The 13,408-nt window shown below is 45.2% G+C and overlaps 1 protein-coding gene across 1 annotated transcript; it reads left to right on the forward strand.

The window, feature by feature from the left end:
- The first annotated feature begins 856 nt into the window (after positions 1 to 856).
- Positions 857 to 13,339, forward strand: LOC123485657 (growth hormone-regulated TBC protein 1-A-like). Its single transcript, XM_045216729.1, has 7 exons — positions 857 to 1,137; positions 2,305 to 2,472; positions 4,454 to 4,578; positions 10,194 to 10,290; positions 10,617 to 10,789; positions 11,616 to 11,801; positions 11,906 to 13,339. Exons 1-7 carry the CDS (start codon positions 1,047 to 1,049, stop codon positions 11,996 to 11,998), a joined length of 933 nt encoding a protein of 310 aa, XP_045072664.1. The 5' UTR covers positions 857 to 1,046; the 3' UTR covers positions 11,999 to 13,339.
- Positions 13,340 to 13,408: the final 69 nt, after the last annotated feature.

Raw genomic sequence — 13,408 nt, forward strand, 5'->3', positions numbered from 1 at the left:
GGTCTTTATAAAGGGCCATTCTATGGCCAGATTCCATACCAAACAACAGATTGCCACACATACTACTACTACTCACCAGTCTGGTCTTTATAAAGGGCCATTCTATGCCCAGATTCCATACCAAACAACAGATTGCCACACATACTACTACTCACCAGTCTGGTCTTTATAAAGGGCCATTCTATGGCCAGATTCCATACCAAACAACAGATTGCCACACATACTACTACTACTCACCAGTCTGGTCTTTATAAAGGGCCATTCTATGCCCAGATTCCATACCAAACAACAGATTGCCACACATACTACTACTCACCAGTCTGGTCTTTATAAAGGGCCATTCTATGGCCAGATTCCATACCAAACAACAGATTGCCACACATACTACTACTACTCACCAGTCTGGTCTTTATAAAGGGCCATTCTATGGCCAGATTCCATACCAAACAACAGATTGCCACACATACTACTACTACTCACCAGTCTGGTCTTTATAAAGGGCCATTCTATGGCCAGATTCCATACCAAACAACAGATTGCCACACATACTACTACTACTCACCAGTCTGGTCTTTATAAAGGGCCATTCTATGGCCAGATTCCATACCAAACAACAGATTGCCACACATACTACTACTACTCACCAGTCTGGTCTTTATAAAGGGCCATTCTATGGCCAGATTCCATACCAAACAACAGATTGCCACACATCCTACTACTACTCACCAGTCTGGTCTTTATAAAGGGCCATTCTATGGCCAGATTCCATACCAAACAACAGATAGCCACACATCCTACTACTACTCACCAGTCTCACTACGCTCGTCGCTCAATATCCCCTTTAGATTGACTTAGTTTCTGACTCCTGCTAGCTAGACTCTGATTGGAACTGAAACATTGCTGTGGACCCGCTTGGCTTTGACTCTATTGTAAACCCTGTGTGGTGTCTTCAGTGTGGACCCGAATGGCTGTGACTCTGTTTCAGTGTGGACCCGTATGGCTTTGAGCGGTCAAAGGACTTTGACTATGAGTCGTATGAGGAGCTGATGTCAGAGTACCTGGCCGTGCTCACCAGAAGGTCCATCAGGTGGTCCAAGCTGCTGCAGGGCCGGGGACGGCTGGAGAAGAGTATCAAGGGTGAGTGGGACTTAATCGGAGCCAGAGCATAACATTTACTTTTTGGTCCACCAGCCACTGTGACGGGTAGATTTTTTTACCAGCCAAAATATTTTTTTCTGCTAAAATGACACCAACAAACCACAAAAAAACAGATGAGCATGCGTTGTAGTGTTTCTAAAACAATAAATGTATTACTCGTAAGAAGTAATGTGGTATATTGTTTAATTTCATTTTTTGTGTCCCGAGTCTTTTAACCAAAATATCACAGATGAGACAAACATTTTCACCTGCCCCTTTAAGGGCGGTAGGTTACCGTGGTAGCGCAACTCAGAGTCATGTTTGTGCCTGTGAGATTGAGTCTGACTAGGAGAAGCGTTGTCTTCTCTTCCCTAGCAGTTGAAACTCAAACCTAGTTTGTGAACAAAGAAACACAAGGACAAAGACTCACTTCAGTAGACTTTCGTTTCAAGTCAATTAGACCAACTTTGATGACTGTTTCTAAAAATTCAGGTGGAATAGGCTGTATAGGATTCTTAGTTCTTTGACTTTGTGTGATTTAATTTACCAGCTGTGAAACAAAACGGCAGAAATACTTTGAAAACAGCTATGGCAGCATTTATTTTACTATAAATATGATCATACTTGATAGATGTCTTAACCGCCAATGCCAAAATCTACCCGCATTTGGCAGGTGTTTTTTGTTGTTGGTTATTTTTGTTTTTTTATTCTTATTAGTATTATCAGCTTTAATATTACAGATTGAGGCTTCTATCAATGTAATTGTCTGCATCATTTCCAATCCCCATATATATATATATATATATATATATATATATATATATATATATATATATGTGTGTGTGTGTGTATGTATATGTGTTTTTGTTGTTGTAAATATATATGTAATTTTAAATATGTATATATTTTCCTTCTTTATTATTTTCCCCTAACCCTACCACCCCTCCCCTAATTGGAGTAAAGTAATGGACAACAATACTTAGGCTTCCACTTCCAGTTTATACATTTGGCAGGTGTTCATGTTAGGCCCTGATCGGAGCACACTGACTGTACAGCACACGTCAAATCAGTGTTTTTGTTCATGCTGCTTCTAGGATGTGTGAAAGTGTGTGTGTGTGTGTGTGTGTGTGAGAGAGAGACTCACTGACTCATGAAGCACTCCCACAGTGAAACGGTATGTGCGTAAGGGCGTGCCCAACGAGCACCGAGGGTTGACCTGGATGGCAGCCAGCGGGGCCCAGGAGCACCTGGAGAAGAACCCAGGCTACTATCACTCTCTACTGGACACTACGAAGCAACAGCACGACCCCAAGCTGGTGGACTCCATACGCACAGGTGAGCTAATGGACATCATCATAGGTTAGCTAATGGACATCATCATAGGTTAGCTAATGGACATCATCATAGGTTAGCTAATGGACATCATCATAGGTTAGCTAATGGACATCATCATAGGTTAGCTAATGGACATCATCATGGGTTAGCTAATGGACATCATCATGGGTTAGCTAATGGACATCATCATGGGTTAGCTAATGGACATCATCATGGGTTAGCTAATATACATCATGGGTTAGCTAATGTACAGTTCATTTGGAAAGTGTTCAGACCCCTTGACTTTTTCCACATTTTGTTACGTTACAGCCTTATTCTAAAATTGATTAAATTGTTTTTTTTTCTTAATCAATACCCCATAATGACAAAGCAAAAACCGTAAAAAAAAAAAAGTTTGCAAATTTATAAAATTAAAGAACCCCAGGAAATATCACATTTACATAAGTATTCAGACCCTTTCCCAGTACTTTGTTGAAGCACCTTTGGCAGTGATTATAGCCGCGAGTCTTCTTGTGTATGACGCTACAAGCTTGGCACACCTGTATTTGGGGAGTTTCTCCCATTCTTCTCTGCAGATCCTCTCAAGCTCTGTCAGGTTGGATTGGGAGCGTTGTAGCACAGCTATTTTCAGGTCTCTCCAGAGATGTTTGATCAGGTTCAAGTCCGTGCTCTGGCTGGGCCACTCAAGGACATTCAGAGACTTGTCCTGAAGCCACTCCTGCGTTGTCTTGGCTGTGTGCTTAGGGTCGTTGTCCTGTTGGAAGGTGAACCTTCGCCCCAGTCTGATGTCCTGAGCTCTCTGGAGCAGGTTTTCATCAAGGATCTCTCTGTACTTTGCTCTGTTCATCTTTGCCACAGCATGATGCTGCCAGCACCATGCTTCACCGTAGGGATGGTGCCAGGTTTCCTCCAGACGTGACGCTTGGCATTCAGGCCAAAGAGTTCAATCTTGGTTTCATCAGACCAGAGACTCTTGTTTCTCATGGTCTGAGAGTCCTTTAGGTGCCTTTTGGCAAACTCCAAGCGGGCTGTCATGTGCCTTTTACTGAGGAGTGGCTTCCATCTGGCCACTCTACCATAAAGGCCTGATTGGTGGAGTGCTGCAGAGATGGTTGTCCTTCTGGAAGGATCTCCCATCTCCACAGGGGAACTCTGGAGCTTTTTCAGCGTGACCATCGGGTTCTTGGTCACCTCCCTGACCAAGGCCCTTTTCCCCCCGATTGCTCAGCTCTAGGAAGAGTCTTGGAGGTTCCAAACTTCTTCCATTTAAGAATGATGGAGACCACTGTGTTCTTGGGGACCTTCAATGCTGCAGAAATGTTTTGGTACCCTTCCCCAGATCTGTGCCCCGACACAATCCTGTCTCGGAGCTCTACTGACAATTCCTTCGACCTCATGGCTTGGTTTTTGCTCTGACATGCACTGCCAACTGTGGGACCTTTTTATATAAACTGATGTGTGCCTTTACAAATCATGTCCAGTCAATTGAATTTACCACAGGTGGACTCCAATCAAGTTGTAGAAACATCTCAAGGATGATCAATGGAAACAGGATGCACCTGAGCTCAATTTCGAGTCTCATAGCAAAGGGTCTGAACACTTATGTAAATAAGGTATTTCTGTTTTAGTTTTTATAAATGTGCAAAAAAAAATGAAGAAAAACATTTATTTAATCCATTTTAGAATTAGGCTGTAACGTAACAATGTGGAAAAACTCAAGGGGTCTGAATACTTTCCGAATACACTGTACATGATCATAAGTTAGATAATATACATCATTATAGGTTAGCTAATATACGTCATCATAGGTTAGCTGATATACACCTGAACAGGTGAGCTTCATCTCTGAGATATTTCTCTCTGTATGTACTCCGCTTTGAGAAATAGCTGAAAGGGTTAGAGATGTTTGGAGTAGGCAGCAGGTTGTTTTTGGTGGTGATTATAACCACAGCACCTCCTTCTTTCCTTTTCTCCCTGGCAGACTTGAACAGGACCTTTCCTGACAACGTCCAGTTCCGCAAGACGTCGAACCCGTGTCTCCAGAAAACCCTGTACAACGTGCTGCTAGCGTACGGACACCACAACCCGGCTGTGGGCTACTGTCAGGTACGTTACCCTGTTACACCTGGCCGTTATCTGGGCTGCGGCCCAAATGGCACCCTATTCCCTATATAGTGTACTACTTTTGACCAGGGCCCACAGGCAGCCTCATATTCCACTTTACAGGCTCAATCACGGCAAAGACTAAAATCAATCAATCAAATGTATTTATAAAGCCCTTTTTACATCAGCAGATGTCACAAAGTGCTATACCGAAACCCAGCCTAAAACCCCAAACAGCAAGCAATGCAGATGTAGAAGCACAGTGGCTAGGAAAAACTCCCTAGAAAGGCAGAAACCTAGAAATAAACCTGGAGAGAAACCAGGCTCTGAGGGGTGGCCAGTCCCCTTCTGGCTGTGCCGTGTGGAGATTATAACAGTACATGGCCATTAAGGCCAGATTTTTCTCCCCAAGATGTTCAACCATTCATAGATGACCAGCAGGGTCAAATAATAATCACAATGGTTATAGAGGGTGCAACAGGTCAGTACATCAGGAGTAAATGTCACTTGGCTTTTCATAGCCGGGCATTTAGAGGTTGAAATAGCAGGTGCGGTAGAGAGAGAGTTGAAAACAGCAGGTCCGGGACAAGGTAGCACATCCGGTGAACAGGTCAGGGTTCCATAGCCGCAGGGAGAAGAGTTGAAACTGGAGCAGTAGCACGACCAGGTGGACTGGGGAAAGCCAGGAGTCATCAGGCCAGGTAGTCCTGAGGCATGGTCCTAGGGCTCAGGTCCTCCGGGAGGGGAGGGAGAGAGAGAGAATTAGAGGGAGCATACTTAAATTCACACAGGACACCGGATAAGACAGGAGAATAACACCAGATATAACAGACTGACCCTAGCCCCCCGGCACATAGACTATTGCAGCATAGATACTGGAGGCTAAGACGGGTGGGGGGGTCTGGAGACACTGTGGCCCCGTCCGATGATACCCCCGGACAGGGCCAACCAGGCAGGATATAACCCCACCCACTTTGCCAAAGCACAGCCCCCACACCACCAGAGGGATATCAATAGACCACCAACCTACTACCCTGAGACAAGGCTGAGTATAGCCCACGAAGATCTCCTCCACATCCCGAGGGGGGCGACAAACCGGACAGGAAGATCACGTCAGGGACTCAACCCACTCAAGTGACGCACCCCTCCTAGGGACAGCATGGAAAGCACCAGTAAGCCAGTGACTCAGCCCCCGTAATAGGGTCAGAGGCAGAGAATCCCAATCGAGAGACGGGAACCGGCCAGGCAGAGACAGCAAGGGCGATTTGTCGCTCCAGTGCCTTGCCGTTCACCTTCGCACCCCTGGGCCAGACTACACTCAATCACAGGACCTACTGAAGAGATGAGTCAGTAAAGACTTAAAGGTCGAGACCGAGTCTGCGTCTCTCACATGGATAGGCTGACCATTCCATGTAAATGGAGCTCTATAGGAGAAAGCCCTGCCTCCAGCTGTTTGCTTAGAAACTCTAAGGACAATAAGAAGGCCTGCGTCTTGTGACTGTAGCGTACAGTGAGGGAAAAAAGTATTTGATCCCCTGCTGATTTTGTACGTTTGCCCACTGACAAAGACATGATCAGTCTATAATTTTAATGGTAGGTTTATTTGAACAGTGAGAGACAGAATAACAACAACAAAATCCAGAAAAATGCATGTCAAAAATGTTATAAATTGATTTGCATTTTAATGAGGGAAAAAAGTATTTGACCTCTCTGCAAAACATGACTTAGTACTTGGTGGCAAAACCCTTGTTGGCAATCACAGAGGTCAGACGTTTCTTGTAGTTGGCCACCAGGTTTGCACACATCTCAGGAGGGATTTTGTCCCACTCCTCTTTGCAGATCTTCTCCAAGTCATTAAGGTTTCGAGGCTGACGTTTGGCAACTCGAATCTTCAGCTCCACCCACAGATTTTCTATGGGATTAAGGTCTGGAGACTGGCTAGGCCACTCCAGGACCTTTAATGTGCTTCTTCTTGAGCCACTCCTTTGTTGCCTTGGCCGTGTGTTTTGGGTCATTGTCATACTGGAATACCCATCCACGACCGATTTACAATGCCCTGGCTGAGGGAAGTAGGTTCTCACCCAAGAGTTGACGGTACATGGCTCCGTCCATCGTCCCTTTGATGCGGTGAAGTTGTCCTGTCCACTTAGCAGAAAAACACCCCCAAAGCATAATGTTTCCACCTCCATGTTTGACGGTGGGGATGGTGTTCTTGGGGTCATAGGCAGCATTCCTCCTCCTCCAAACACGGCGAGTTGAGTTGATGCCAAAGAGCTTGATTTTGGTCTCATCTGACCACAACACTTCCACCCAGTTCTCCTCTGATTCATCAGATGTTCATTGGCAAACTTCAGACGGGCCTGTATATGTGCTTTCTTGAGCAGGGGGACCTTGCGGGCGCTGCAGGATTTCAGTCCTTCACGGCGTAGTGTGTTACCAATTGTTTTCTTGGTGACTATGGTCTCAGCTGCCTTGAGATCATTGACAAGATCCTCCCATGTAGTTCTGGGCTGATTCCTCACCGTTCTCATGATCATTGCAACTCCACGAGGTGGGATCTTGCATGGAGCCCCAGGCCGAGGGAGATTGACAGTTCTTTTGTGTTTCTTCCATTTGCGAATAATCGCACCAACTGTTGTCACCTTCTCACCAAGCTGCTTGGTGATGGTCTTGTAGCCCATTCCAGCCTTGTGTAGGTCTACAATCTTGTCCCTGACATCCTTGGAGAGCTCTTTGGTCTTGGCCATAGTGGAGAGTTTGGAATCTGATTTGATTGCTTCTGTGGACAGGTGTCTTTTATACAGGTAACAAGCTGAGATTAGGAGCACTCCCTTTAAGAGTGTGCTCCTAATCTCAGCTCGTTACCTGTATAAAAGACACCTGGGAGCCAGAAATCTTTTTGATTGAGAGGGTGTCAAATACTTATTTCCCTCATTAAAATGCAAATCAATTTAACTTTTTTGACATGTGTTTTTTCTGGATTTTTTTGTTGTTATTCTGTCTCTCACTGTTCAAATAAACCTACCATTTAAAAGTATAGATTGATCATGTCTTTGTCAGTGGGCAAACGTACAAAATCAGCAGGGGATCAAATACTTTCTTCCCTCACTGTACGTGTAGGTATGTACGGCAGGACCAAATCGGAGAGATGGGTAGGAGCAAGCCCATGTAATGCTTTGTAGGTTAGCAGTAAAACCTTGAAATCAGCCCTAGCCTTAACAGGAAGCCACTGGAGTAATATGATCAAATTGTTTGGTTCTAGTCAAGATTCTAGTAGCCGTGTTTAGCACTAACTGAAGTTTATTTAGTGCTTTATCCGGGTAGCCGGAGAGTAGAGCATTGCAGTAGTCTAATCTAGAAGTGACAAAAGCATGGATTAGCTTTTCTGCTTAATTTCTTGACAAAATGTTTCTGATTTTTGCAATGTTACAAAGATGGAAAAAAGCTGTCCTTGAAATATTCTTGATATGTTTGTCAAAAGAGAGATCAGGGTCCAGAGTAACACCGAGGACCTTCAGTTTAATTGTCAGATCCCACAGAAGATCTCTGTTTCTTGGGACCTAGAACTAGCATCTCTGTTTTGTCCGAGTTTAAAAGTAAAAAATGTGCCGCCATCCACTTCCTTATGTCTGAAACACAGGCTTCCAGGGTAGGCAATTTTGGGACTTCACCATGTTCCATCGAAATATACAGCTGTGTGTCGTTCGCATAGCAATGAAAGTTAACATTGTGTTTCCGAATGACATCACCAAGAGGTAAAATATATAGTGAAAACAATAGTGGTCCTAAAACGGAACCTTGAGGAACACCGAAACTTACAATTGATTTGTCAGAGGACAAACCATCCACAGAGACAAACTGATATCTTTCAGACAGATAAGATCTAAACCAAGCAAGAACTTGTCTGTGTAGACCAATTTAAGGTTTCCAATCTCTCCAAAAGAATGTGGTGATCGATGGTGTCAAAAGCAGCACTAAGATCTAGGAGCACGAGGACAGATGCAGAGCCTTGGTCTGACGCCATTAAAAGGTCATTTACCACCTTCACGAGTGCAGTCTCAGTGCTATGATGGGGTCTAAAACCAGATTGAAGCATTTTGTGTACATTATTTGCCTTCAGGAAGGAAGTGAGTTGCTGCACAACAGCTTTTTATAAAATTTAAGAGGAATGGGAGATTCGATATTGACCGATCGTTTTTTAAAAACATTTTCTGGGTCAAGGTTTGGCTTTTTCAAGAGAGGCTTTATTACTGCCACTTTACCTGCTAGCCTTTTCAGGAATCCCAACCCTTCCTCGATCATTCAATCAGCTTTTGTTCCTAAATGGGAATTCTATAGTTGGAATGGCATGTGGAATAGACAAGGCTATGGTGTGTGTGTGGTTGTGTGTGATTTGATAGGGAGATTTTCAGCATTTTGCAATGCAAAGAAGCAGCATTATGGCTGAAGGTTTAGTGTGTGTGTGTACAGTCAGTCGTTCTGTCTCCTTCTCGTATTGTCAGTTTTTCTGTATATTAGTCTCTGTCTTTTTATTTGACAATCAAAGACACATTAAATCACATCAACTCCAATATTTACTTACTAGAGACAATGTATTGTTGGCATGGGCCCATAGGGCTCTGGTCAAAAGTAGTGCACTATATAGGGAATAGGGTGCCATTTGGGACACTTAGTGTATCTCTGTCCACCTGTTCATCTCTCTCCCTCTCTCTGAACTCATTCATCAGAATACAGACGTGTTCTCCTTCTCTGAACTCATTCACCAGAATACAGACCTGTTCTCGCTCTCTTTGAACTCATTAATCAGAATACAGACGTGTTCTCTCTCTCTGAACTCATTCACCAGAATACAGATGTTGTATTAGCCATGCAGGGGGGAGGAGAGAGAGAGAGAGAGAGAGAGAGAGAGAGAGAGAGAGAGAGAGAGAGAGAGAGAGAGAGAGAGAGAGAGAGAGAGAGAGAGAGAGAGAGAGAGAGAGAGAGAGAGAGAGAGAGAGAGAGAGAGAGAGAGAGAGAGAGAGAGAGAGAGAGAGAGAGAGAGAGAGAGAGAGAGAGAGAGAGAGAGAGAGAGAGAGAGAGAGAGAGAGAGAGAGAGAGAGAGAGAGAGAGAGAGAGAGAGAGAGAGAGAGAGAGAGAGAGAGAGAGAGAGAGAGAGAGAGAGAGAGAGAGAGAGAGAGAGAGAGAGAGAGAGAGAGAGAGAGAGAGAGAGAGAGAGAGAGAGAGAGAGAGAGAGAGAGAGAGAGAGAGAGAGAGAGAGAGAGAGAGAGAGAGAGAGAGAGAGAGAGAGAGAGAGAGAGAGAGAGAGAGAGAGAGAGCTGTTGTATTAGCCAGGGAGAGAGAGACAGGGCTGTTGTATTAGCCAGGGAGAGAGAGACAGGGCTGTTGTATTAGCCAGGGAGAGAGAGACAGGGCTGTTGTATTAGCCAGGGAGAGAGAGACAGGGCTGTTGTATTAGAATGGGGTGAATGGGTTGTGTCCCTCCCTAAGCTGTCAATGAGAGGATGTCTGCAATCTACAGACAACAACACCTTGAAAACACTGTTGCATGACTTAACTATTTATTGTGGCTGAAATGTAATATTCATATGTATCCAAGTGATTTTCTGTCTTGTCTTCAGGGCATGAACTTCATCGCTGGGTACCTCATTATCATCACTAAAGATGAAGAGAAATCATTCTGGCTGATGGACGCTCTGCTGGGCAGGATACTACCAGGTGTGTGTGTGTGAGGGACAGCAGCTCTATTCCTGTCTCCTCCCCCTGCCGTGGGTCTATGTATAACCCAGCTGAGGTCACATGGTCTTGAGCCTCGTTAAGACCCATGTCCCGTCACACGGAGGGGAGGGCTAATCCTATGATGTCACACAGGAAATTACATCACGCCCCAGCCCACTACCCCCCCCTTCCTGTTCTGGCATAGTCAGGCTCCACTCCGGCAAACAGGTGGATTTCATCTGAGATCACATTCGTCACTGTGTTCAGGGTTGATATCTTTGAGGTGTGTTTGTGACTGTTGATACTAAGTTGTGTCTCCTGTCTAGACTACTACACCCCGGCCATGCTGGGTCTGAAGATGGACCAGGAGGTTTTAGGGGAGCTGGTGAGGACCAAAGCCCCAGTTGTGTGGCAGGCCATGGGGCAACACAACGTCATGTGGACCCTGGTGGTCTCCAGGTGGTTCATCTGCCTCTACATAGACGTCCTGCCTGTAGAGGTGAGGGGGATGGAGGGCGGGTGAACTTTGGCAAAATCTTTGTGGTTGTTGGAGTACTATTACTACGTTGATGCAACTATTGAAAATGTGAACGCCCAGTCAGGTTTGGGTCTGTGATCTGTTGTAGAAGGGCTGTTAAATAATGCTTTATCAGTGCTGACTAAGACACTGAGCTTTATCAGAGGCTCAGCTCCACAACAGGTCTGAGTCAGGTTTCCAGGGCAGAATGGGATCTGTGTGTCAGGAGATTAGTCTGCTGAGCTGAACTAAGTCCAGGGCTGTGTCCTGGAGCAGCAGGGAGGGGAGGCTGACGCGGTATCATGAAGTAGAATGATCATGAAGAACAATCTTTACATCTTTCATCACTGTGCCTAGTGTCACTGTCTACCGTCTCAGCTAATATGACTGTCCTGCTGCCCTTCTGTTATTAAACCTGACTGTCCTGCTGACCTTCTGTTGTTATTAAACCTGACTGTCCTGCTGCCCTTCTGTTGTTATTAAACCTGACTGTCCTGCTGCCCTTCTGTTGTTATTAAACCTGACTGTCCCGCTGCCCTTCTGTTGTTATTAAACCTGACTGTCCTGCTGCCCTTCTGTTGTTATTAAACCTGACTGTCCCGCTGCCCTTCTGTTGTTATTAAACCTGACTGTCCCGCTGCCCTTCTGTTGTTATTAAACCTGACTGTCCCGCTGCCCTTCTGTTGTTATTAAACCTGACTGTCCTGCTGCCCTTCTGTTGTTATTAAACCTGACTGTCCTGCTGCCCTTCTGTTGTTATTAAACCTGATGCTCTCCTCTCTCCATTCTCCTTGGTTCTCCTACTCAGACGGTTCTGCGTATCTGGGACTGTCTGTTCTACGAGGGTTCTAAGATCCTGTTCCGTGTGGCTCTGACATTGATAAGGAACCAGCAGGCTGAGGTCCAGCAGGCTGGTTCCCTGCCTGACGTCTGTGACAGCTTCAAACACATGACCAGAGGCCCCTATGTAGAGGACTGCCACACCTTCATGCAGGTACACATATACACACACAAACACTGAAATGAACATTGTGTGTGTGTGTGTGTGTGTGTGTACCATGATGATCTCTGTAATCCTTTGTCCTGCTGCTTTCCCAGAAAATCTTCACGGAACCCGGAAGCCTCTCCATGGCAACCATCACCAAGCTCCGGGAGATGTGTCGAGCACGCATCATCGCTGAGGAGTCCTGACCCCATCCTCCTGACCTGTCAATCAAACACTACACATTCCGGGCTGGGTCCCAACACTCCTTAATGGTCTCCTCTCTTTGGCTCCTATCCCTCACTGTTGGGACAGTCCCTAGACTGTTTTGCCTGACTACCATGTAGCTATGTAGACTACCATGTATGGAGACCACCAGAGGTGAAAGTAAGGCGGTACGTCCGGTATGGAGTACCGGCAAAATAATTAGTAGCTATCCTGTGGAGGTACACCGTACTGGTTAAACATGAGCCTATCACAATAAGGAACAACAAAGACGGAAAGGAAACTTTTGGCTATTACACTATCAATACCACATGAAAGTCGCATGAAAAAAAAACACAATTGTGAATGGACATGGAAAAACGTATGGAATACGCTCCAAAATGCGGTGTGGTTCGGCCATAAGTGACATTTTGCAAAGGCAGAGATGATTGGCCGAGACCGAGGCGGTCGGACAGCAGTGGACATATCAATGCAGGTTACCAGTCTGCTGTAGCCCTGATAAATGACCATCACTGGATATCATTCATTACACCTTTTTGCTGTCTTTCCATTCATCAAATGGCAGGTGCACAGTGCGCTGTAGAGATGCAGGAATTCAAAATGGTTTTCAGTCCAGCATTGGTCATAATCTGTGTTTGGGAAACCACCCCTAGATGTATTTAGTTCATGTAGACCTGAATGTATACATGTAGCTAGATAGATGGCGTGCTTGTCTTAAATCTCACCCTGCTAACTGACGATTCCATTGTGTCCCCCAAATGGCACCCTATTCCTGACGTAGTGCAAAAGTAGTGCACTATATAGGGAATAGGGTGCCATTTGAGCCACAACTCATGTGAGATTCATGTTGCCGCCTGAAGCTAGTCTTAACAGGAGGAAGACCATTTCATTTAAGAAAAATATTTGAATTCTATGACTTTGCACTTTTCTCCTCCCAGAGTGGATGAGATCACTGATGACGTTGGGAAGTAGACTTGACGCGTATGGTACGTTGTTGAGCGTATGGTACGTTGTTGAGCGTATGGTACGTTGTTGAGCGTATGGTACGTTGTTGAGCGTATGGTACGTTGTTGAGCGTATGGTACGTTGTTGAGCGTATGGTACGTTGTTGAGCGTATGGTACGTTGTTGAGCGTATGGTACGTTGTTGAGCGTATGGTACGTTGTTGAGCGTATGGTACGTTGTTGAGCGTATGGTACGTTGTTGAGCGTATGGTACGTTGTTGTACATTGTACATGAATGATGAAGTGTCCGTTGTAGTTCACTAGCCCCAGTCTTTGAACACCAGACACTATTAAATAAGCTACTCTGACTCTCCTCCTTCACCATCATGTGACCCGTCTGTTCTTTCTGATACTTTTGAAGTCCCTGTAATCTCTAGTGCTGGGAACTAC

Source organism: Coregonus clupeaformis, unplaced genomic scaffold, assembly GCF_020615455.1.
Source record: "Coregonus clupeaformis isolate EN_2021a unplaced genomic scaffold, ASM2061545v1 scaf0782, whole genome shotgun sequence".
NCBI classification, from domain to species: Eukaryota; Metazoa; Chordata; class Actinopteri; order Salmoniformes; family Salmonidae; genus Coregonus; species Coregonus clupeaformis.

What these genes read in the sequence shown, in the direction of transcription:
- LOC123485657 (XM_045216729.1), top strand. Translation starts at nt 1,047, where the DNA reads ATGTCAGAGTACCTGGCCGTGCTCACCAGAAGGTCCATCAGGTGGTCC. An exon ending in GCTGGGCAGGATACTACCAG is followed by an intron (nt 10,291 to 10,616) that starts GTGTGTGTGTGT and finishes TCTCCTGTCTAG; the next exon opens with ACTACTACACCCCGGCCATG. An exon ending in ACTGCCACACCTTCATGCAG is followed by an intron (nt 11,802 to 11,905) that starts GTACACATATAC and finishes CTGCTTTCCCAG; the next exon opens with AAAATCTTCACGGAACCCGG.